The sequence below is a fragment of the Solea solea genome, chromosome 3 (genome assembly GCF_958295425.1).
Source record: "Solea solea chromosome 3, fSolSol10.1, whole genome shotgun sequence".
Taxonomy (NCBI): Eukaryota; Metazoa; Chordata; class Actinopteri; order Pleuronectiformes; family Soleidae; genus Solea; species Solea solea.
This window is the reverse complement of record NC_081136.1, coordinates 26,821,217-26,845,026: the sequence shown is the minus strand read 5'-3', so window position 1 is coordinate 26,845,026 and position 23,810 is coordinate 26,821,217. Positions and strand designations below refer to the sequence as shown.

The window sequence follows — 23,810 nt, the reverse complement described above, 5'->3', positions numbered from 1 at the left end:
CAGCTAACAGAAAATGACAACACAGCGGGGTCCTTCGTTTAGCGCCAGTTTAGATTTTCTCCCTCGCTCTGACTGTCTGTAAATGGAAGGACACGGACTAAATGAGACATTTTTATTAAACGCAACTTTATGACTTGTATATAACTACGTGTAATATACAAACCAGAAAATACGAACCACAGTAACAGTTTGGGAGTGATCATAAAGTCCGTCAACGTTGCATTTGAGCTGGAAACGGACACGAAGCTGTTCCGGTAGAGAGTCGAAGGTAAGTTAGCTGTTTTCATTACATCTCACCAAATAACGTAACGTAGGACGCTTAACCTCTAATTTGTACATTTTAACCTCAACAATATGTTCATTGTTAATAAGGCCATATTATCAGGCATGCGAGAGGGAGGAACCTGTATTTTTTACTGGCGTAATGGAGTCACTATTGTGTTTTTGTGTGTTTGTTTATATCTGCACAGGTCTTTACTACACTGCTGATAAGATAGTCACTTGTATAATGGCTGTACAGATAAACACATTATGCTAGGCAGAAATCCAGTAGTAAGGCATATTATTGCAAAGCAAATTTCTTTAACACATGTTTCACTTAGTAGCAAAAATTAATCTTTAATTATCTGACACAAAGAAAACGTATACGTTTACGTAAAAAAAGTACTGTACTTCTCCTTTATTGGGCTGTCAGAATCCGAATATTTACCTGACATTTGTTTGACATACAGTTTAAATAATTTGTCATATAATTGCAGGCAGCTGACTCTGTCTTTTCTTCACTGCAGCTGTCTGTCTTGGCTGTGCATCACCTGATCACCTGACATCAGCCCCATTGTTAATATCCTTAAAATGGACAGTAAGTATGAGAAGATTGTAAATATATATTTATTTCAATTGATCAAGGGTCATGACATTTACAATCTGCTCAGGTGAGGATGATCTTGACATTTTGACGGCTCTGCTGACTGAAAGCGAGGATGTTGGCGGAGAAGATCAGGGCGGTCAGGAGCCAGCAGATGACTTAGACGGCCTGTTTGATGATGAGAATGAGGAGGAGGAGTACGAAGATGGGGTCAAGGAGGAAGTGCGAGATGCAGGGACTGAGGACGCAGGGTCAGATCTTTTTGGAGATGTTGGAGACATGGAAGAAGAGCAGACAGAAACTAAAGAAAAAGTGGAGGCCAGGTCTAATGATGATTTACAAGGTCTGTGTTACTGCAGTCTGTCCTTAATTCTCCTTTTAGTTCATGCAAACAATGTATGTTAGTTGATTAAAGTGTTTTGTCCACCTTCTTCAGAGGAGCTGAGGAAGATGCAGCAGCAGATGCAGAGACTGCAGCAGCAGCTGGAGGCAAGTCAGAAGGTTCCCACTCCATCATCCACCCCGTCATCCACTCCAGTCAGGACTGCAGGGAGCTCAGCTGTTGCCAGACACATGAGCCCCAAAGCAACACCTCAAAGAAAGCTGACCTCCAAAGTGACTATGGTCAAACCAGGGGCGCCCTCACCGAAGACCAAGATACAAACATGTAAAGAGTTTGTTTACTGGCAAATGTTGCTATTTGATGTTACTCACAAAGTACACTGCCTAGCCAAAAAAGTCACATACTCTAATATTTGGCTTAGTACAGGCCTGTGTTCCGGTCTAGGTTCAGCAATGTTATGTGCTCAGAAAATGAGGCCAGCTGACAAGGGCTGAACTATCAGGGAAAAACATCTCATTGCAAACTTTCTGACAGATATTGAGATTGCCATTTGATCAGACTCAAACAATAACTTTAATTGGTAACATAAATGTAACATGGTAGCAGGTAATATAAAGATTAGCAAGTGATACGTTCACAATTTCATATGCGTGAAACACATTAGGTTATTTGGACACGCTCAAATGACTGTAGGTGTGAGAGTGAATAGATGTTTGTCACTGTGTGTGATGGACTCCCTCGCAACCTTAATGTGTAGGATACAGCAGTAGAAAATTCACAAATGAACATTATATATACACAGTTTAATATAACCTGTTAATTTATGTAATTTTTGTAGTTAAACCACCAGCGAAATATTAATAAGCAAACGTCAACAAAAATATTAAAGTTTGTGACTTTTTATATAATGTAAATAAATAACGACACAGGGAAGCAGAAGTTGATTGTGCTTTTGTTTTCAGCGCCAGCATCTTCATCCACTCCTGCCAGATCAGGAAACACAAAAGTGCAGGAGTCCGCTGACTTCTTTGAGCAGCTGAACAATGCCGACTCCTTCAAACGCAAACCAAGGGTAGCTCATCAAGCCAAACCCAGCACATCACCAGGTGAAGCATACACTTTCATTTTAAAAACTGAATCCCTTAAATTCTTCAGTTGTTGTAACTTCAAGAATGTATATACAGACAGATAATTAAGTGTATTTTCTTTGTTGTTTTCCCCTCAGAAGACAGAGGCCCACTAGTGGAGATAAAGCTTGGCGGCACATTCCAGCCAGTAGAGAAAGTTTCACCTCCAGCCTCACTCACCAAACCTGCACCAGCTGCACCGTCCAAGCCATCTTCTCTCCCTGCTCTTCCTAAAGACGTGGGTGTTGAGAGATACTCAGGACTGCGACTCAGGTCAGGATACAGAAACCTCATCAAAAAAACATAGGTCTACACACAAATGCATGCAGTTCCCTCTCAATAATTTCAATTTCAATTTTATTTTACATCAGAAAACCTCGTGTTTCTTCCACCGAGATGGACCAAAAAATGTCGAGCCGCCGTTTGATCCGGCTGTCGCAGGTGCCGGAGCGTTTGACTCGGGAGAATCTGGAGGACAGTGACTGGGTGACGTTTGCGGTGGTGCTCAGTAAGGCCACACCACAAAGCAGCACCAGTGTAGGTCCATGTTCATATGTTCATATCTCTATCTTCACTAAGTTCAACGTGTTTTTTTTTTTCATCTTGTAGCTCGAGCCTGTTCACGTTCGAGCGAAATGCGGAGTACGTCCTGGACAGGCCGTGTGTCAAAACAAGAACTTTTACTTACTACTACAGCTGCAACTAACGATTATTTTCATAATCGATTAATCTGTCAATTATTTTCTCGATTAATTGATGAATCGTTTGGTCCATAAAATATCAGAAAACCATAAAAAATGTTGATCGGTGTTCGTCAAACCTGGAAATGATGATGTTCTTAAATGTCTTGTTTTGTCCACTAACCAAAATGAATGACTTTTAATGATCAATTTGTTATCCAGAGCAAAGAAATGAAGAAAATATTCATTTTTAAGAAGCTTAAACAATCAGAAATCTTGTTTTAATCATGAAAAAAGCTTCAAATCGATGAATCGATTATCAAAATAGATGTCGATTAATTTAGTAATCGATTCATCGATTAATCGTTTCAGCTCTACTTACTACTAAATTCTGTAAAGGGTCATCATGAATATCTTTATTGTGATATTATGATTGAATATTGTATTATCATTTTAAGATCATGTTGCCCACCCGCTATGGGGGCTGGTCTTTTTTCTTTAGTCCAGCCCCCTCTTGACCAGACTAGATGCTCATTGGCCCCCAGGTCTCTTTACTAATTTCAAATATTTATTTTTATTCCATGTTTGTATTCCGTGCAGTTACATGTGTCAAACACCTAAAGGCAACTTCCAATCTTTATTAGTGGAAAATCTCAATTTTCTTTTTTTTTTTTTTTTTTAAATCAAACAGTAAAACTCATCCAACTTGGATTTTATCTCATGTGCAGGGCAAAACCTTCAGCATCTGGAAGCTGAACGACCTCCATAACCTTGAAGTGGTTGTGTCTCTGTTGCTTTTTAACGACGTCCACAAAGAGCACTGGAAGACTGAGGTGGGCACCGTTATTGGAATCCTCAACCCGAACCTTATGAAGCAGAAAGACGGTTATGACGGGGTGAGTATGCAGCTTGTAGTATCTACTGTACATAGTATGTGACTTGAGAACAGTTTGAATGATTGAATGCTTTATTTCAAGCATGTGAACATCATACTATATCAAAAAGAGAGATAACTAATAACCCATCGGTTGACTTCCTATTACACCTCATTTACAAATTGCTACATATATTTAAAGGTGTATTCCGCTTACACCAAGATGAAGTCAGATATAAAAATAAATAATATAAAATGATAAAGGATGTGATTAAATAATCTGTTAGACAGCCTATCAAATTCCTTTTTTCTCCCTTAATCTGGTTAAAATAAACACGTTTGTACCTCTTTTTGAAGAGGGATATTCTATCCTTAAGTTCTATCTCCTCTATCAAGAAAGTATTAATGACTAATGCCAAGGTTTAGTTAAATTATTGGTTTAATTATGGTTTGTGCATGTACAGGTCAGCTTGACGGTGGATCATCCACAGAAGGTGCTGCTCATGGGTGAATCTCAGGACTTCAGCACCTGCAAAGCCATGAAGAAGAACGGAGACCCCTGTTCTCAGATCGTCAACATGGTACGTTTGTCCTGTGACATGCACGTTACACTTGTAAAACCCTCATACCTTCTCATCTCACCTGGGATCACTTTCTACTGTTGTCTGTGTGGTTTGTTTTATTTACAGTACGACTGTCAGTACTGTCAGTATCACGTCAAGGCTCAGTATCAGAAGATGAGCTCAAAGAGAGCTGAGCTGCAGTCGTCGTACTCTGGAAAAGCTCCCAACAAGATGAAGGGGAAGAACGGCAGCCTGAAAGAGCGGCTGTGTCAGGACGGCTTCCACTACGGCGGCGTTTCCTCAGCCGCCTGCGCTGCATCACTGTGAGTCGTGGTGTCAATGCCTGCCTCAAATGTATTGTCTCTTTTAATGAGAATTGTCTCAGTAAGAACAACCAAAGATATCAAGCAAAACAGTCGAAAACATGGCTGCCAATAGGGACAGCAGAGTCAACAGTGTCTGCCTAAATAAAATTTAAATGGGCTTAAATGTATGCTGTCGTACCAAAATTTCCCTTTTATCTTGTTGTTTATGGTCTTTTCCAAATGGAAACTGAAGTTTGTGTCACTTTGTAAATCACTCACTCGCCTGCACCAATTTCCATCAAGAAAATTATTAGTATGAACTATACATTTTAACGTGACAATTATTTAATATTTCCAGGCTCACTAATAAACAACATATATTACATCTTTTAAAAAAATAAGTTATTTTAAGTCTTATTGGCAGAAGGTGTCTCATAATGTGGCAGTGGCGGGGCAGCACCATATCGCCCTCTAGTGGCCACTTGCCCTGGATTACAACACCCCTGTGTCCAAACCAAAGTGCTAATTCAGTCCAGTTAAAAATAACTCTGTAGTAAAGAGTTAAGCAAACTTGGATTCTGGCTGAATTTCTATTTGCACTTTTACACTGTGTGTTGGAGTCAATTTGTGCAGAGTAAGTGCAGCTTACGGAGCCAGGAACACAGTGTGGGTCTGGGCAGAGTGTCAGTCGCCGGTCATTTTCAGCTTCTGCTCTGTGTGTTACAGAACGGTGTCCAAGCCAAAGAAGTCCACTCAGGGAACTCTGGACAAGCTGTTTGTGAAAGGCTCGGCTCAGATCCTGGATCAGGCCAAGAGACTTGGTAAGAACCGCACACACACAGATGGACACACATATGTGCTGCATACAACATATACACAGTCACAGGTCAGATAGTTGGATTTCTGAAGGCTTTTTCTTTTCAACACTTTTTTTTTACTAGTATTTGTTTTTATTGAAGAACAATGGACACATGCTGGTGTCGTTATGTGCTAGTTTGTTCTGCATATATGACATTTACTGTCATGGTCAGCAGCAGTAACTATGATACACTTATACAGACAAATCTGTTGTGCCAAAAGTTGCATTTCGTTTCTGACTCATACAAACGTAATAAACATCTTTGATACGGTCCCTTTAAATACTCAAGGATGTTAGTGATGGGAATCACTTGGTATCTCACCATGTTATTTGGTTATGATTCATAAAGGCTTTGGTTTGATTTGAAAATAGGAAAAAGCAGGAAATCATTCAATAATTCAAACAACATTTGTCACTCTGCTAGTTTTATGTTCTTTTAGTCCTCGAATAAATGTGTATTCAACTGTGAAACAATTTCGTACCTGTTGAAAACATTGAAAATCGGATCTTGCCTGAGAATAATCACATTTCCAGTTTTGCTTCACTGTTAAAGTCGTCCGCCATTAGTTGTCTGTACATTTACGGGTTTATTTACTTTTATCATTTGTCAAAACATTGCTATTTGCAAAGACAGTGCTCCAACAGTTTACTTCCTTGATTTTGCCTGGCTGCCTTGATATGTCTAAATATGTTTTCAAATAGCTCAAATATCATTCTAAAAATACTGTGCTAATTTTATTTCTATCTTTATTTTAAGCCTTGCAGTCTGGTGAGGTTTCAGGATGTTCAAACGAATTCAAAAGCCTGATGTCGGCGCCAACGCCTGGAGCTCTGCAGCTGAAGAAGCACTTAGTGAAGGGCAACCAATCAGGTACACGGTGATGGCCTTCAAGTTTTTGCCTCGGAAAACCACATGAGGTTAAAATAGAAAGCTTGTATAAGTGACTTGAATTGAGGTCAGTCATGGAAAGTGGAGCCAGTGCCTGGGTTAATGCCTGATGTATTTATGTTTTCATCCTCAGTCTCTAAAGATGTGACTGGATCTCCAGTTCAGTCCATCACAGCCTCAGACCTGCTGAAGCACCAGAAACAGAAACAGCGGGAGTTTCTGAACAACCGTCGAAGAAGAGCCGATGAGATCCAGAAAAGGGTTGTGCAGAACTCGGGAGGGCCCAAACTTGCCGGGTCGTTGTCTTCGATGGGAGGAGAGGGTCTTATGTCCCCAAAAGCAGCTTCTCAGGTCCCCAAATCCACACAAAGCCCTGCAGCGCCGCACATGCCCACACTGGCCCGAGGTTTCTCTGAAGGTGAAGACATTCTGTTTTTTGAGAGAAGCCCACCTTCTGCTCCTGCTCCCGGGGCTCTCAGCTTATCAACAGCTAAACTAGCTGCTCTGAAGAAACTGCGAGGTAAAAACAAGAAGCTTGAAAAAGACGACCCCAACGCTGTGAAGAGGAAGAGGAGTAACGACGAGGAAATCAGCACCCGGGTGGAGAAAAATCTCACCTCACCCACTGGTACACACAGGCACACACATACATGTGAAATGTTAAGAGTAGTCCGATATTGTTCATTTAGTTGTCTTTCAAAAATCACCTTTATCCATGTGGAGTCTGGCACAATAACTTTTTTTTTTTTTAACAAATTCATTTTGGTTTTTGTTTCATGAGCTTTTTTAAAATTATTTTTATTCTGAGACATTTCTACGGAAGAGGTTTAGGGCCAAATGTAAAACAACTTTGGGAAAACAGCCTGACTTCTGAGATTAAAGTCACAATTCTGTTTTAAATTTTGTTTCCAAAAAATTCACTAATTTTTAGTGAATTTTTTAATCCTCTTCCATACATTTCTTCTCCAACTGATGTTTGATGTTCAGTGTGTAACATTTAAAGGGGTTTTATATGCATAAATAGAACATTTTACCCATAAGTTTGTTTTTTATCAGTGTATAATCACTTTAATTTGAAAATTAAATTCGTTTTGTAGCCTTAGAATAAGCGTTTTATATGTACTTTTGGTTGGGCCTTGCTTTTTGAGGCCGCCATCTTGTGCTGCCATTTTTTTAAGTTTTAAGCAGCCTTGGAAAAGGAGGAGTGAGTTCAGAAGTTAGTCCACTTGTTGCATTCTGTTGTCTCACCATTCGATGTCACTTTTTCTGGACCTTTTAAAGATATTTCACTTAACATTTCTGGACCAAATGAAAAGGAATGTAATATTTTCTGACCCACTCCCTTTCTGTGCAGGTGAATCGTCACAAAATGAGGACGAGGAGCCAGCCCAGAAGAAGAAGCGAGATGAGCTCCGCTACATGGAGTCAGAGGAGTTCCAGAAGATCCTCAATGCTAAATCTCGTCATGGGGTTGTACTGCAGGCGGTATGATCAACACATCTATTAATGTTTGGCACTTATCGCCCAGTTCATCGAAAGTACATCTGATTTCATCACACATCTTTTTCTCAGGCGGAGTACCAGCTTCAGGAGCGCTACTTTGATCCTCTGGTGAAGAAAGAGCAGATGGAGGAGAAGATGAGAGGAGTCAGAGAGATGAAGTGTCGTGCGGTCACGTGTACAAAGGTACTGACATTAACACGTGTATTTTATGTGATACCAATAAAGAGATCACATATCCATCCATCTGTAAGCTAGTGTATAAATCAGGATTGGTGGAGCTGATCGAAAGATGACTTTCTCTTAAGACTTTGGGAAAATAAACTGTTTTATTCCCATAATTCCTTGTTTCCAGTGTAGTTACACCTACTTTAAGCCGGCCGATCGTTGTGTGGAGGAGAATCATAATCTGCGGTGGCACGATGCACTGAAGCGCTTCTTCAAGTGTCCGTGTGGACAGAGAGCCATTGCTCTGGACAGACTGCCAAACACAAACTGCAGGTGAGTCCTGCAGTCTCTCCTCTGATTGCTTTCTCTCTCCTTTTAATAGTTTTAGGATGATTTATTAATAACAAACGTTGGGTCTTTCCAGTAACTGCGGTCTGTTTAAATGGGAGCGTGACGGGATGCTTAAGGTAAACCATTTCTCCGGTTTCCTCTCACTTTAAAAGGCAAATCATATTTTACTGTGGTGAAAGAAACCAGATGTAATATTGTTCCGCTGTGTTTCATTGCAGGAGAAAACAGGACCAAAGATCGGTGGAGAGCTTCTTCAGCCTCGAGGAGAGGAGCACGGCAAGTTCCTCAGCAGCATGAAGTGACTGAAACGGCATGTACTTAACTTTAAATGTTTTAGGTGTCTTACACGTGTATGAATTAGGTTTTTAAAATGATGGATTATGGTGATTACATTGGAAATAAGCTTATTAAAGTAATAATTTGCAACATCTCATGTAAAATGTTTTGTTTTTTTTACCGAGCACACAGGCTGTGTGGAAGTATGGATGGTCTAAATATGAAATGGAATTAGATTAAATTCATAAACAGTTTTAAACAGTAGCATCAAGTCAGATTTTATATTTTTATTTTTAAATCTGGTCAATCTGTTAATGGTTGTCTGACTGTTTATCATTATCAAAAAAATGTAACAGGCGCTGGTTTTGTTTTTGCTGTGTTACTGTGTTGGTGCAGTGAATACCAAAGTCCTGGTCGCACATGCTGAGCCAAATCCACACAGCCTTTAAAAAAGAAACTGTCTGTGGTGGAATTATAATCTTGAGGAAAAAATGTTTTTTTTTTTAGTTCTACAGTACCAGATAATTTTGAAGGTTTATTCTGTGCTCATTATTCCACCGCTGCTCTTTATTCCCCCACTCTCCTGTCTCTTGGTTGCCAGGTTTGTGTCTAATATTTCCACTCTGGAATGTGGGAATCATTTCAGCCTGATGACTTCTGCAGCTCACCTCATCTTCTTTTATTCCACACCGCCTCCCTCCACCCTTTAAATACTCCAAATACCAGACGGTGCAAGCTTGTGTAAAACATATCACTGCTCTCGGAATCAGGAAAGTCATATTTATTTGTCATTTTGACTGAAAGAGAATACATTTCTGACTTAATGAAAACAAAACCACAATCCCCCCCCTACAGCAAGGTCTTCATATAAGAGGTTGATCTGTTATTGTCAATGCTCCCTGCTATTTAAAGGACAAAGCAGTATACCTGTATGTAAAACTGTAAAAATAAACATGCAAAACATAAACCCAATGTTTAATATGATAACATTTGGCTTGGATACAAAAGAAAAAGTGCACTTTTAATACACTTTACAGTTAGACATGGAGACATACTGCTCACTTTATCTTGAAAATAAAGCCAAAGTAAACTTATTACTAATTAAATGTCAGTAACTGCAGCACTTGCTCTCAACATGTCAAAGAAAAGTGAAGTAAAAGCTCAGTGGGACCAGTAGTAGCGAGGATAGCGGCCGTCGTAGTGATACTCTCGCACCTGCTCATTCGTCTCCCTCGTTCTCTCGTTTATCTCTGTGGATTAGAAAGTTAAGTTAGAAAAATGATGTTGTGGTGTCATGGTGTTAAAACTGACGCCATCCACGTTCATATTGGTCCCCTGATATCACTATGTTTATCCTCTTGGCCACCATGGTTGTAAAGTACCTGTGTCATTATTAGCATTAGCAATGCAACCTAGCGCTCCTGTTCGAGACCAAACAGGAACTGCTTTGGACAACAAAGTTGCCAGGAACCAAGTATGTCCACATTGGTAATTGTTTCACAAGTTGTTTTGGAAATGATAGAGGAGGGAATATGATTGAAAATATGTCCTAATAATCATGAGCTGCCAAAAACGCATCCTCAAAAAGAAAATGCTAATGCTGCTATTGCCAGCTGTATTGTATTGTTTGCTAAATGTGTCACTGTTTTACTGCGAATTTAAGCGAATTCTCTGCAAAGCCAGAAACACAAATCAAATCAAAATCCTGAATTGTAGTCCTTTAAATTGTTAGCATTGAGCTAAGTGCACATTTTAGTGTCAGTAAATCGCAACATACCAACATATTAGCCATAACACTGATTTATTAAGTCAACAAATTCAGTGTTAACCCACAAACTGCTGATAGTGTGGCAGCAAAACCAACATTACTTGTCAGTGCAACATGTTTTGACATTTATTTTGTGCGGGCAAGGTGTGAATAGAGTATAACAAATAAAATAGTGGCCTAAAGAGAAAGTTATTTTATACAACAAGCCAGTTTTCTACATAACGTGTGTTCTGTGAATTGGTGCACATCTTTTTGTTTTTCTACACTAATCCATTGACCCCAAACACTGCTTCTCTCACATACATAAACCCCAGTCACGTCTTTATGGTTTGCCGTTCTTAGTTTAGATACGATCAGTGCAACTGCATCATATGGAGCGGACAGCAGCAGGCCAGAGTGTCAGCATGGGGTCAACCACAAATGAACACTTTGAATTGGTGCGCCGTCTCAGGCCCTCTGCTGTGGCCACAGGCTCGTGGCTCCCGAGAGGCTCGTTCAGCACCCGAAACGTTCCTGAGCCTTCCAATGACAGTTGACATCTAAGTAAAGACTCGGGCTATCCACAAGGATCAGCTAAGTTTAGTCCTCATATATGATAAGTCGCTATCTTTGTTGGAGCGGAGTGATTTTTAGATATACCAATTGTTGGTATTTTCACCCTACTCTGGAATAGGGGAACCAACGACTGACTTAGCAGTTTTTTTACAGCTTGTTTATTCCATGTTATATTCCATGTCCTCTCTTTCGTTCTTATTGGAAGTGAAAGCAGCTGCATCCAGGTCTTACCATCACGGGCCTCCTCAGCATAGTTCTCACGCCGACTCCTCTGCTCCTCGTTGTGCTCTCTCCACCGCTCATTCGCTGCGATCTTTACCCTCTGCTCAGCTGCAAAGATTAGAGATTTTTATCTTTTATACTGTCTTTTAGCCATTACTGGACCTATAATGTTCACTGGAAAACCCCTATCAAAACGATAAGCGCCTCATATTTGCACAGTAATTACTGGGTGTTTGTACTGTAGTGTAATGTAATATAGTTGTGTAAACACCCAAACCTCCCTCCTGCTTTGTCAACACTGTCTGAACTTTTCTGCTCTAGACATTACTAGCGTACACTGTCTGTCATTTAACTTCAACTACATCTCGTAAGTGTAGATATTGCAACACAAGTATTAATGTACAGAACAGACTTGCGCGTATTTTACCCCAAAACAGGCCAATATGTTGCTCACCTCCACACTAGCTCTTTATTATGCCTTCATTTCTGAACCATACATGCAAATATTGGCCTTTGTGTATCTCACTCATGGATCAGTTTGTGAAATGCAATATTGCATACAGTTTGTCTGATCGACTAACTCTGTTTGCATTTGAATAATGATGTAATCATGTTTGTTTCGCAACGGTTGCATTATGGAACAAAACATTTTGTTAGATAACGACGCGAGAGATATTAAAGGGAAAGGTCAGGTTTTTTGAGGTACGTGTGCATGAGATATTGACACATGATCAACATGGACTTTGCCAGGTTTGCTGAGGTTTCTGTGAACCAGCATGGGACATAGTAGACACTCGCTCTCCCTGGTAACAGTATCTTAAGAGTATAGTCAGTATAGTCTAACCTCATGAGCAGAGAGTGTTAGCCCTTTGATCTGATAACATGTTGAAAAGTTTCTCCTAGATTTACTGACACAAGTCTGAGCCTGAACTACATAACATAGATTTAAACTAAAGTATTTGACAAAAGCAGGGGTCTCAAACTCAAATGACCTGGGGGCCACTGAGAGTCTGGTCTGGTCAGGAGGGGACCAGACAGACACTGTTCATGATATATGCTTAAAATTACATCAATATTCCATCATGATATTGCAATAACATTTGTCATGCTATTTCAAAAATAAATGTGTGTGTGTATATATATACTGTATATTACAAAAAAAAACCTATTATTATATGCAAAATAAAAAGAACATGTGGCCCACAGGCCGCAAGTTTGAGACCTCTGCACTAAAAGGTACCATTAAGATTCTAAAAGTGAGTAAAGCTAAATTCATGTGGCATTGATCCTCTTGTCACTTTTTCCTCTTAGGGAGGGAATGGGTCCTGTCTGTCATCTGCATAGGAAACCACCATCCAAATGAGTGAGATGTTTGGTAGTTAGGAGGTAACAGCCATATTTAATTACATTTGGTGTTATGTGTGGTTGATTTTACCCCACAGTGCCAGAGTGGTTGATGTGGTTCCAGCCTCAAATATGGTTTGTTTGACCTTGTGAACTTTGTTTGTGTGTTTGTGTGAGTAAATTCTCCAACTCGTAAAGTTTGAGGTTTTGGTTTGGTTCAAGAGAAAGAGAGAGACAGAATAGTGGAAGGTCAGACAGGTGTTGTTCTATAGAGGAGCAGCACACACACACACACACACGCACACACACACGCAAGCTGGATGCTGCAGAAGGAGTCACAGGGCACTATGGAGCAGCACTGAGTTTCTCCGTATTATAAGCTCATTTTCCATTGTCAGCATCAGTGTCACACACTCTCAAACTCAAGCCAAATATTCAAACACACATTTCAGATGTTTCAGGACAATCTGACAAACTAATAACAATCACTCAAAAGAGATTTGTGTAAGTTATCTAAGGGTGAGGAAGCATGGAAATTATCAGCACATGCCAATACTCCAGACAACACTGGTTTCCCATCCTTGATATTTTTTTACAGGGGAAACTCATCAGAAAAGCACATGTTTTCCCCTGAGCAGAGCTCCAGAGACAAGAGACACACTGTGGGTCAGTTCAACCACTCATCACAATACAAAAAGACAAAAAAACAAAAAACAGACCCACATTGCAGGACAAAAGGTCCATTATGTCCCTTGCAAGTCCAATTCATGAAAACTTAAGGAGCATTTTAATATGAGAAGAGTATCATAGAGTGAAGTAAATCACTGTAGAATATTGTTGAGCATAGGAGATAGTAGCGTAAGGGGATTGGGGGTTTGATCCCTGACTTTCTATGCCATCGTGTCCCTAGTCAAGACCTTTAATATAGTAGTAGAGTAGACTAGAGTAAGGGGCTGCTGTGGATCAGTGGCAGAGTGGCTGTCTCCCAATTGGCAGGCTATGGGTTTGATCCTTGACTAGTAGATTAGTAATAGATTAGAGTATTGTAGAGTAGTAGTAGAGTATAGCGTGAAAAAAAGTAGGGTAGAATATAGAGCAGAGCAGAGCATAGTAGTCAATTTGGGGGAAAGAGAGAAAATAATGCCAAAAAAGCAATATGCAATATTTTAACCTGTAGAGGGCAGGATATTTACCACTCAAACTGTATAATTCAAAGTGTTTTGCGAGACAGTGTCAACGTATGGACCAAAATCAACTGATGACACTACAAAATATACCGAGTACCAGCTGAAATAAAGGGGCTTTGGGGTTAAATGACTTTTTAATTTGAGATATAGTATAAAGAACATTGGTTGGTTAAAGGTATAAATAGCTAAGCATTGCTCTTATTGAAACATACCTTGGATCTCATAGTATCGGGATGAGCGCCGATTACGACGTTTAAAAAAGTTGGAGGCGTCCGACACAGGCATGAACACCCGCTGTGATGTGCCTAAATGTCAGAGGTCAGATGTTCAAGGTCATACATAAAGGACAAAGTGTTATAGTGTGTACATATATACATATATATGTGTATATATACATATATATATATATATATATATATATATATATATATATATAAAACGGGTGGCACCTTTATCATCAGCTGGTTGTGAGCTGTCTGGCACTTCTGTGTTTTCCACCACATTGGAAACTATAGGCAAAAGAGTGAAAAAGTGTTATTTACACCAAAGCTCATGTTTGTCCTTATATTTTTATACGTTATACAACGTAAACAATAAACCATTCCATCCCAGATCACAGTGCATATTGTGACAAGAACATATTTGTGCATAAAATTACATTTCTGACATTTAATGCATATGTTTAAATCATAAGTAGAGGTCTGGAAAATGTAATATAATACATAATAATATTGTATGTAACAGACTTGCTCACCTAACGGTTTTTACACGAGTACATTTTAAATTTGGGAAAAGACTGCCTTCTCTATGAGTGCAATTGACTCATGGAATAATACATACTCTTAAATTGAGGAAACTTCCTTGCTTTGGACTTTTTAGAAATGTGATCTTAAACCATAAACCTATAAACCCTTTTTTAAAGGTTTTAATGTAATATTTTACATTCTGGTCATTCAGATATGACAATTTGCTGTGATCCAGAGTATTTATTTTAATGCCTTTCGTTTGTCTATGCCTGTATCATCATAAATGAAGGTTCCCCCTCAATGGTTCTCGAGCATAAGCCTGAGCATAAGTATGTATGTATGTATATCTGACTTCTTGTAAAGCATCCTTTAAAAGATGAATCTTCCTCCCTACAGTGAGAAATGCAACCTTGAAAAAAGAACTGCAGAAAAAAACAATTTAAATATTCTATTGTTTATTAGCCTATTATATACATCTGTATTACAGTGGAACTTGGGTTTTCACCAGTAAATAGAAAGTTATCTTGGCCATAATTGTTCCTTTACTGTAAGGATTAAAACAGCCACAGCTGATCCTCTAATCGTCTATCATATTTTAGGTAACTCTCTGTGTTTTTCTCCACACCAAACTCGCAATACTGCATCAGCAGTGAATTCACTGGATCACTTTATTCGATTTTAGCAGTGACGCTCTGCAGCTCCACACTCAGCTCAGCTGTTATTACTATTTGGATAAAAGGTTCCTGAATGTCAGCAGCAGCCGGAGAGACAATAACAAACTGATGACTCCATCTCAGGTAGTTTGCTGCTGAGCTCTGAATGTTAATAAACCAAGAGAAAAAGTGAACAATGTGGAAAACATATCTACATCTCTGTAGATTTAACTCAGAAATGTTGTTTTTATAACACTTCTAACTTTGATGAAATAACAGTAGATGTAAAGCAACAATCTGCAAAAGTTAAATAATTTCAACAAGTTGATTTACACAAAAAAAGATGAAACAATTAAGATTAAACAAGCGCAGTGTGCTGATGTAAAGTCAAAAAGTGTTATCAGATTTGCACAAATCAGTGATGTACTCCCTCCAACCATTTCTGTTTATCTCCCCCAAGGATGTGTCCTCTAAAAACGGCCACATATGATACTCACAGGTGAGGATGAGGAGGGTGGTGAGCACAGAGAGGACGAAGACTCGAGCCCACAACATCTTGGGGAAAAAAAAAAAAACCTCAGGTGAGAACTGGACTGAACTGAACGACACACTTAACTCGACTGAGGGGAGAGAGGGAGATGAAGAGGGGAGAGGAGGAAGGGAGTGGGAGGAGGAAGAGAGGGAGAAAGGCTCAGGGAGGGGAAGGGAAATCTGCTGGAATTTCGACTGCCCAAGAGTTAAGAGAAGAAGAAGGAAAGGAAATTGTGGATGTTTTATCAAAGAAAAAAGACGGGAGAAGCAATGTCATATCAAGTCTGATAAGGATGTTGGTAAGGTGCGATCATTTGTATAGTATATGTCATTTATTTCAATATTCATCTCCACAAAGCATTGAGCGATAAAGAGGTTAGAGCAGAAGTGTCAAACTTGTGGCCCCGCAGGCCACATACAGTATGGCCCTTCAATCACATTCATGTAGCCTGCAAAATTCACTTTGTAATTATGTCAAATATTGTTACAAATGTTAGTTTTGCTTGATATCATTTTCAGATAACATCACCCACCACTACTGAACAATTGTTTTCATGCACACAGACTTTTTTTTTTCCACTTGACTGGCCCCCTCCTTGAAGCTCATGACCTCTGGGTTAGAATCAGATTTCAGTGTGATTTGCTATTTGTTTCCTGCCAATGCACAAAAAAAAATTGTACAGTAGATGCATTGATATAAAAATGCTAAAAATAATTCTTATTATCATTATTACTGTAAAGGCGGGGGTGTCCATACTGTATCACTTAGCATCACCATCCTCATTGATCTCTACCAAGATACACAAATCAATTGTGAAAGTATAAACACCACTTACATTATAAACTCTATAATGTAAGTGGTGTGTATGTGTTGGCAACACAAGGAACATCTTGTTGTTATCTTGTCACTATCATTCCAGGATAAAAATGACGTCAGGGTTCAGAGGGTTTACACTTCACGGCACATACCAGCATGTAACGCCACGTTGTGCAGGAGTTTTATTTACACCAACAGAGTTACAAAGTACAAAAAGTGAGGTCGTTAAATGTGAAATGAGCTTTGTGCGAAGGAAACTGGGTGAAGACGCCTGGAACAACAGATCTGAAGTCAGATCTGGGAAACGTTTAGCAGTAAATGAGCCTGAGTGTGTGAGAGAAACTATTTGCTGTGTGAGCATTTGGATATTTATGTGAATACGCAGGTGTGAGCACGTTCAACGCATACGCACATATCAGCCCTCTGAATGTGGATTCGCTCAAATTTGGTCAATTGGTTATGACACATTGTCCGATGTGGTGACAAAATCAGAAGAGACATCAATTTACCTGCTGACAAAGTTTTAATAAACACCTTTGTTTGCTTTTGTAAGAAATAAGAAATCAAGAGCTAAGACAGCAGCATTACACTTCCAAGTGTACAACCTTTTGTGGATATCATCCACAGACCCTACTCTGTGTCAACCTCTCCTTTGGGAACCTACTGTTTGGGTTTGATCCCATGACTCTTAATCAGCTGAACCTCATAATTTGGTTTTCCTGTCATTATTACTATTATTGTATCATTATCTCCGACAATTTTCAGAAGCAGTCAACAATTTAAAATGTTTGGCTTGATCCAGACATTTTTTATCTATCTGAGCCCTCTACCCATAATACCTTGCAGCATGGGGCTGTACATTTCCAGCTGTGCAACATAGATGCATTTATCAACCATAGGCTTAGATTTTTTTTTTTTGACAAACCAAACGCATTAATCAGTATATCACTTGATCATTGCTTAGCATGAATCTTAATATCGAAAAAACATTTCATATTTTAAATGTATAGCAGCAACTTTTATTATATCTATTAAAACATAACGATTTAAATTGAAAGATACTAAAAGACCAACAAAATCCATTCACCCATTATTAAAATATTTATATATTAATATTTCTAACAGAAATTAGACAATGTGCACTGTGTTATAAGGCAGAAGTGCTGGTTCAAGTTATCGCTTACGTGTGTTAAGAAATCTAAAAATTCAACTTCAGAATTGCAGCACATGAAAATGATCACTGTATCAATCTGCTCTGATATCAGCTCAGTGATTGTTCGGACTGCGGCCGTGTAGCATCTTCGTCTCACAGTGAAATCCTCTCTCCTTGCACCAGACGCCCTCGCAGAGCCCAGGTGTCCTGTTGAAGCAAAGGTTAAAGGGTCAGTTCACCTTGCGGGAATATGCTAATTTACAGTGCAGGATCCAGGATGGACAAAAGAAAATATCCTGTTTTCCTCTAAATGGTAGTATAAGTTACAACAACATCATCATCAGCGATTATCTGTTGCTTCCTGTTCCTTATGCCCACTCTGAAACAGGTAAAAGGGCTTTTGTCCTTTCTGCACTTTTTTACTTTACACCCTTTTCACTTTTATTTTCTGTTCTTTTAAATCAGTATTTGAGGCTGATTTAATCACATACTACTTGTTTTTTTATGTCATACATTTTATGTCAACATGTTTATTTGTTTGACATTGTTTTTATTCTGTGTTTTAATGCAGCCTATCTCCTCCAGGTCTCCCTTAATGGGATCTACCTGCTTAAATAAAGGTGCCATTAAACACCTGAATATAGAGACTGAGACCATTAACATCTCTGGAAAATGTTTACTAATGCTTTAATTAAGTGAGCAGTAGACTCCTTTCTTCTTTCTTTTTTGCAACCAACAGTATTGCCCCCTGGTGGCTATTCACTAAACTTCTGTCATAAGAACAAACTGTCATATGGTTGAACTGACCCAAAACAGGCAGTCATGTAGAATTGTGTGTTAACAGTATTGAGCAGCCAAACTTTTTGAAGCCTTTTGCACACTGTGTTCTGTAGGAATGATAACAAAAAAAAAAATAAAAATAAATTATGAAAATGTGTACCGCAAATGAGATACTGTCCAGAGTGTACTTCCTGGCTGCGATCTCCAGAACCTCTTTCTCGATGTTTTCCTGCGTGGTTCCTTTCACGTCAATGTAATAACAATCAGAGCTGGCGTAGTGGCAGGAGATGGCCTGGAAAAACACACACACACACACACGCAAAGTTGTGTAATTCATGTAGTATGTGTTTAGGGTGTTTGGTAGGGGGGAAATGCTAGAACACCAGATGCATTGTGGGTAGTGTAGTACCTTGCGGAAGCCTAGCGTCTTATTCATGCCAGAGCCGTGGATGAGCAGTGGGTGAAAGAAGACGGTGTCACCTTTCTCCATCTCCAGATGCACCCTGGGATGCTGTGGGTCGTAGTCTCGCACTCCGTGATACACCTTGTTAACTCCGCCCTGAAACACAGAGACAGTGCTGTGGTGTATGTATATATATATACACTGTATGTGTGTGTGTGTGTGCCTGTTTTATGCTTAAGGTAGTGGCAGGACATTTGAATGGCTGTTAGTCAGGGATATTTTGTCATCAGACTCTGCTGAAGTGCTCAGCCTAGCGTAAGTACCCACAATCCTTTGCCCGTGCATGTTTCATAACATTTGTTGAAGCTATTTGAATGTACAAATGTGGCAGATATCGTAAAGTGAATAATAAAATCAACACCACACACACTGACGCACACTTCCTCGTCTCTGTGGGACCCTACTTGACAGGAACTGCTCCACGAGGGAAGGATCCTTCACTGTGACAAACACCAAGTGTGTTGTGGAGTGAGTGTTAATCCATACCTCCCACTCGGGGTACTCGTGCTCCTGCAGCGTGCCGGTGTGACTTCCTGGTAGGACGACCAGGCAGCCGTTCTGCCTGTCCACTCTTTCCATCGCCGTCCATGCACAGACGATCCGGTCGACTGGTCGAAACGGGAAGTAATGAAGATCCTGATGCATCGGGTGACGGGATGTCTTCTTACCTGAAACAGGCACACACACACACACACACACACACACAAAAGATCCTGTTTTTATTACAGTAGTTTTCGAAAATTGGTCTGTTTTCAATGGGATCCACTTAATTCTAAATAAACAAGAAACATTTCATCATAAATGTAATTATCTTGGCTAAAAGTTATTTTGCCTTCATTAAATTTCATTGACAGAGCGACAGTGGAGCGGTGGAGCAAATCGTCTTTTAACTGGAAGGTTGTGGCTGATCCTTGGGCAAGACAATGAACCCCACGTTGCTCCTGACGGCTGTGCCCACAGAATGTGAATGGGTATGAAATATGTGTGATAGAACATGTGCTGCACATAGATATATACCATACCATTTACCATAATCAAATCATCTGCTGTACATATTTTTTATTTAACAGATTCCTTGTTCTTATTAAAGTCGGAAAAAAATTTGAATCACAGTTTCACAATCACACTTTCCTAAAAACCTTGAGTTTATGTCAATATTTTGTACAGCAAAACAAATTTTGACAACTGAGAGCAACTGGAAATGAATTAAAGTTAATGGTTCAGACTTCAGTGTGTTCACGTGATCTGAAATCAGAATGTAGAAAAACATAACATAACATAACTCTCAGTGCATTCCAAACTTTTTATATGGGGATCCACTTTGACAAACTATCACGACCCAATTCACAAAATGAACAGTGACCAGCAAATGTGTGAATAACTAACATTATTTTGAATAGGTAAAGCAAACATTTTCAAGAGATATCTGTTGGATAAATGAATTTTATTCTGCCAATGTGCTATGTGAACGTCCTCACAACTCGGCAAAATGTCTGCAGACATTCTCAGTTCACATGACATTTCCCAGTGGGTGAACACATCTTTCCATGTATTCTGGATTTATACGAATGCATGATCAGTTCTCAACTCCAGGCATGTGCCTAGAGAGCTGGCAGGAAATGTTCTGGAAAATGTCTGGATTTCAGTGCTGAAATGTGTGATTCCCTCACCTGCATCTGGAGGCTTGTTGATCAGCATGGTGTGCATGGCCATGACGTTTGGTCCAGTGAAACATTGCACATACTTCAGCATCTGACATAAAAAAAAAACGGTATTAGCATTAAGTAGTTTTTTTTAAATGGGCCACTCTGCTACTGATTAAAAGGAGTGTTTGAATTAAAAAAAAAAGGTCATGTAAGATCCACTATAGGTCTGTGTCGTTGTTGTTGTACCTGTGGTAGGGCACAGTACCGAAACAGTTCGGGAGATTCCTGGAAGTCCTGGATTTTGTTGACAGCTTTCTGATCCGGAACAAACTCAGACTTTGAAATGGCCACATCCCTCATCACCACCAGCCCGGGAATTTTAACTTCCTTTCGGCAGATCCGTTCAAACTCTTTCCTAAAGATTGTAAACACATCATGGTCGTTAAGCACTTCACAACACGTCCGAAAGACTGAGAAATTAAGAAGAAAGAAATCAACAAAAAAGTGCAGTATTTCCAATATTATCACACAGCATAGTGATTCTCTAGTTTCAAATAACTGGCTGTTGATGGTCCATATGATAGAAAACTCAATTACCTCTGTTAGTATTCCATTATACACTGGGTGTAAAGTGATTATTTTCTTTGCAGTTGCCAGTGTTTGTGATGGTCACCTGAACTTGTTGATGTCCTCCTCAGACACCAGATTCTTGATGAGAATGAAGCCATTTTCCTCATAAAACAGTTGTTGTTCTGGAGTCAGCAGGTCATTCTGCAAAGTATATCTGCCAAGACAAATTATGTGATGTATTACGTGAAAAATCTTGATCTTTTGTTACATCTCGCAAGTAGGTTTATGTTTTTTTCCATGAGCAACAGAAATGTTTTGGGGATGTGGCTTATGGCCCAAATTGGACACTCTAAATTGACCGTAGGTGTGAGTGTGAAAGTGAAGGGTTGTTTGTCTCTATGTGGCCCTGTGATGGACTGGTGACCTGTCCAGGGTGTACCACACATTTTGCCCTGTGTCAGCTGGGATTGACACTATATGTGGAGGATGAAGCAGTAGAAGATGAGTGAGTGAGGTTATGGCCCAAGAAGGAAATTATAAGAATTTTTGTGGTAATCATGAAAACTCTCATACATGCTTTACTCATACTCATAACCATATTACTCTTTTTGGTATATTATTTTTTGTATTTTTGCCTTGTTCTTGTTTTCTCTGCCTTCCAAATCACTGACCCTGGAAGTTTTGCGCTGTCTTTTAAACAAATGGCTAAACATCTTGAATCTTGATTGGCACCCGCCCATTACCCTCCTAAAGTTAATGTTAATTTGTTCTCAATTATTTTGGACTTACTTTATTAAAAAATATTTGGCACTAAGAACACGTTTTGCGTTACTATAAGTTGTTTTAATTTTCTCTTGAGCATGGTTGTGACACTAACACTGTTATTTCCTGCGCACCAAACTCACAATTAAGAATTAAAAAATTAAATAAAAAAAACAACTTTGATGTTGTTATTTTAAACCATGCTTTTAAAATAATGTAAATAATGAAAAACAGTCACTGCTTCCTCAAGAAAACAAAAAAAATAAATTGAGCTTTTGCATCTTTCTAAATTGTCTCTTAAATAAACAAAGACACTGTAGCCTTTGAAAGCAAACTATGACAAAGGTGAATGCTAAACGTGGTGCGTGTGTAAATAACCTTTACCCTGAGGTGACAAAAAGCTGTAGTGCAACTCTGGAGTCAGATTAAATTTAAAGCGGATCCTCACCTCAGTCTCTGCGGCTGACTGCTGCTGCTGTAGGTGGAAGTGAGAGCTGAAGTCGGTGAAGCTCTCTGAGCAAAACCAGTCAAGGGGGGAAATCAAGTAACAGCAGCCAAACAATGTCTATTCCCTTGGAATAAATTGTCTATAATTTGTTTGATTAAAAGTAATCTATAATAAATGTTAATTTGCTGTTTGTTGTTCACAGACCTTTATGGCACAATTAAAAATATAGGCAAATATACAGTATATCATAATTTAAATGAAACTTTTCATGGAGCCCCTGACAGTGTGACATGTACTGGCAGGGGTTCCCCCTCCCCCAGTTTGAGAACCACTGTACATACATACAGTACAAAACAATCTAATTCATAGTGACAATTAAACAAAATAAATTAAAAATGTGACACTTTTTCAATAAACATACATAAATATCAACCTTTATAAATATATAAAATATAAAGGTTAGAAATAAAACTCTGTTTAAACTGTCCGTGTGTATTTGTTCAATCTTGTCTAGATACTTTCGTGACTGATATTATTATTACTTTTTTTAAATATTCAGTTTATTTGCTTACCTGCACTTGTAAAGTGAGGAAGGGAAAAACTGGAATTAGTACGTCCTGTAATATCATGTTTATAATAATATTATTAATAATAACAATAATGATAATATAGGTGATATAGCTACAGATTAGATCATTATTATTATTTTATTATTATAATACAAAAAAGTGTATTTTGCTGTGCGACATAGTTTTCACTAAACATTTCTGAGCATGTAAAATACGTAACGGTGTGTTGTTGTTGTTGATTTGTCACATCACAAACACTAACATCTGATCTTTGAGTGCTATCTTTCCTCTGCATGATAAAGCAATGACTAAACAAAAACTTAACCTTATCTTTAAATCTTTATATGCTTCAAACTACCTCCACTGCAGGCCTGCAGACAGCAGAGACACCCCGACCTGACCCACCACTGCTCCCGGCAGCTCGCTGCGCCTTTCTCGGGTAGCGGGACAGTATGTTCCGCCGAATGATGATCCTGCAAACGTGACACAATGGCGTAATAAAAGGATACGATCGTAGCCTGTGATCGATCAAGGTGATTGATGAGCAGCTTGAGTCTCTCCGAAGCCCGAGACGTCTTCCTGGCCGGTTGTTGCTCCATCTCTCAAGTGATCCTGGTAAACAGGAGAAAGTCCACTTTACGTGTCTCTTACAGCGGAGGCTGCATTTTCAAGACCCACCGCTAGGCTCCTACTTTAAAGGTACATTTCACATTTCACATTTCACAATACTACTTTCACTCAAAGCTTCCCAAACGTCAGAGGTTTGAGGTCAGGCCTGGCACGACAATGAAGTGAC

The 23,810-nt window shown here is 39.2% G+C and overlaps 3 protein-coding genes across 3 annotated transcripts; 1 reads left to right on the top strand and 2 right to left on the bottom strand.

Annotated features, from left to right (window-relative positions):
• Positions 1–48: 48 nt before the first annotated feature.
• mcm10 (minichromosome maintenance 10 replication initiation factor) lies at positions 49–8,952 on the top strand. Its single transcript, XM_058625178.1, has 18 exons — positions 49–268; positions 789–859; positions 933–1,208; positions 1,302–1,532; positions 2,171–2,314; positions 2,434–2,608; positions 2,707–2,872; positions 3,744–3,911; positions 4,354–4,470; positions 4,579–4,775; positions 5,484–5,578; positions 6,374–6,487; positions 6,639–7,133; positions 7,860–7,990; positions 8,078–8,191; positions 8,361–8,506; positions 8,598–8,640; positions 8,743–8,952. Exons 2-18 carry the CDS (start codon positions 853–855, stop codon positions 8,824–8,826), a joined length of 2,703 nt encoding a protein of 900 aa, XP_058481161.1. The 5' UTR covers positions 49–268; positions 789–852; the 3' UTR covers positions 8,827–8,952.
• A 614-nt stretch (positions 8,953–9,566) lies between these two features.
• On the bottom strand, positions 9,567–15,986 carry ucmaa (upper zone of growth plate and cartilage matrix associated a). Its single transcript, XM_058624310.1, has 5 exons — positions 15,773–15,986; positions 14,326–14,385; positions 14,089–14,181; positions 11,355–11,453; positions 9,567–10,050 (listed from the first exon to the last, which is right to left on the bottom strand). Exons 1-5 carry the CDS (start codon positions 15,828–15,830, stop codon positions 9,962–9,964), a joined length of 399 nt encoding a protein of 132 aa, XP_058480293.1. The 5' UTR covers positions 15,831–15,986; the 3' UTR covers positions 9,567–9,961.
• A 1,141-nt stretch (positions 15,987–17,127) lies between these two features.
• Positions 17,128–23,683, bottom strand: phyh (phytanoyl-CoA 2-hydroxylase). Its single transcript, XM_058624307.1, has 9 exons — positions 23,524–23,683; positions 22,446–22,510; positions 21,339–21,449; positions 20,912–21,080; positions 20,690–20,771; positions 19,506–19,687; positions 18,966–19,115; positions 18,717–18,848; positions 17,128–17,983 (listed from the first exon to the last, which is right to left on the bottom strand). The coding sequence occupies exons 1-9, from the start codon at positions 23,611–23,613 to the stop codon at positions 17,930–17,932; spliced, it is 1,035 nt and encodes a 344-aa protein (XP_058480290.1). The 5' UTR covers positions 23,614–23,683; the 3' UTR covers positions 17,128–17,929.
• Between the last annotated feature and the right edge of the window lie 127 nt (positions 23,684–23,810).

What these genes read in the sequence shown, in the direction of transcription:
- ucmaa (XM_058624310.1), bottom strand. Translation starts at nt 15,830, where the DNA reads ATGTTGTGGGCTCGAGTCTTCGTCCTCTCTGTGCTCACCACCCTCCTC. An exon ending in CACCCTCCTCATCCTCACCT is followed by an intron (nt 14,386 to 15,772) that starts GTGAGTATCATA and finishes TTTTGCCTATAG; the next exon opens with TTTCCAATGTGGTGGAAAAC. An exon ending in TGCTGAGGAGGCCCGTGATG is followed by an intron (nt 10,051 to 11,354) that starts GTAAGACCTGGA and finishes TCTAATCCACAG; the next exon opens with AGATAAACGAGAGAACGAGG.
- mcm10 (XM_058625178.1), top strand. An exon ending in GCCGCCTGCGCTGCATCACT is followed by an intron (nt 4,776 to 5,483) that starts GTGAGTCGTGGT and finishes TGTGTGTTACAG; the next exon opens with AACGGTGTCCAAGCCAAAGA. An exon ending in ATGGGGTTGTACTGCAGGCG is followed by an intron (nt 7,991 to 8,077) that starts GTATGATCAACA and finishes TCTTTTTCTCAG; the next exon opens with GCGGAGTACCAGCTTCAGGA.
- phyh (XM_058624307.1), bottom strand. Translation starts at nt 23,613, where the DNA reads ATGGAGCAACAACCGGCCAGGAAGACGTCTCGGGCTTCGGAGAGACTC. An exon ending in ATCGATCACAGGCTACGATC is followed by an intron (nt 22,511 to 23,523) that starts GTATCCTTTTAT and finishes GGTTTTGCTCAG; the next exon opens with AGAGCTTCACCGACTTCAGC. An exon ending in AGACGCTAGGCTTCCGCAAG is followed by an intron (nt 18,849 to 18,965) that starts GTACTACACTAC and finishes GTGTTTTTCCAG; the next exon opens with GCCATCTCCTGCCACTACGC.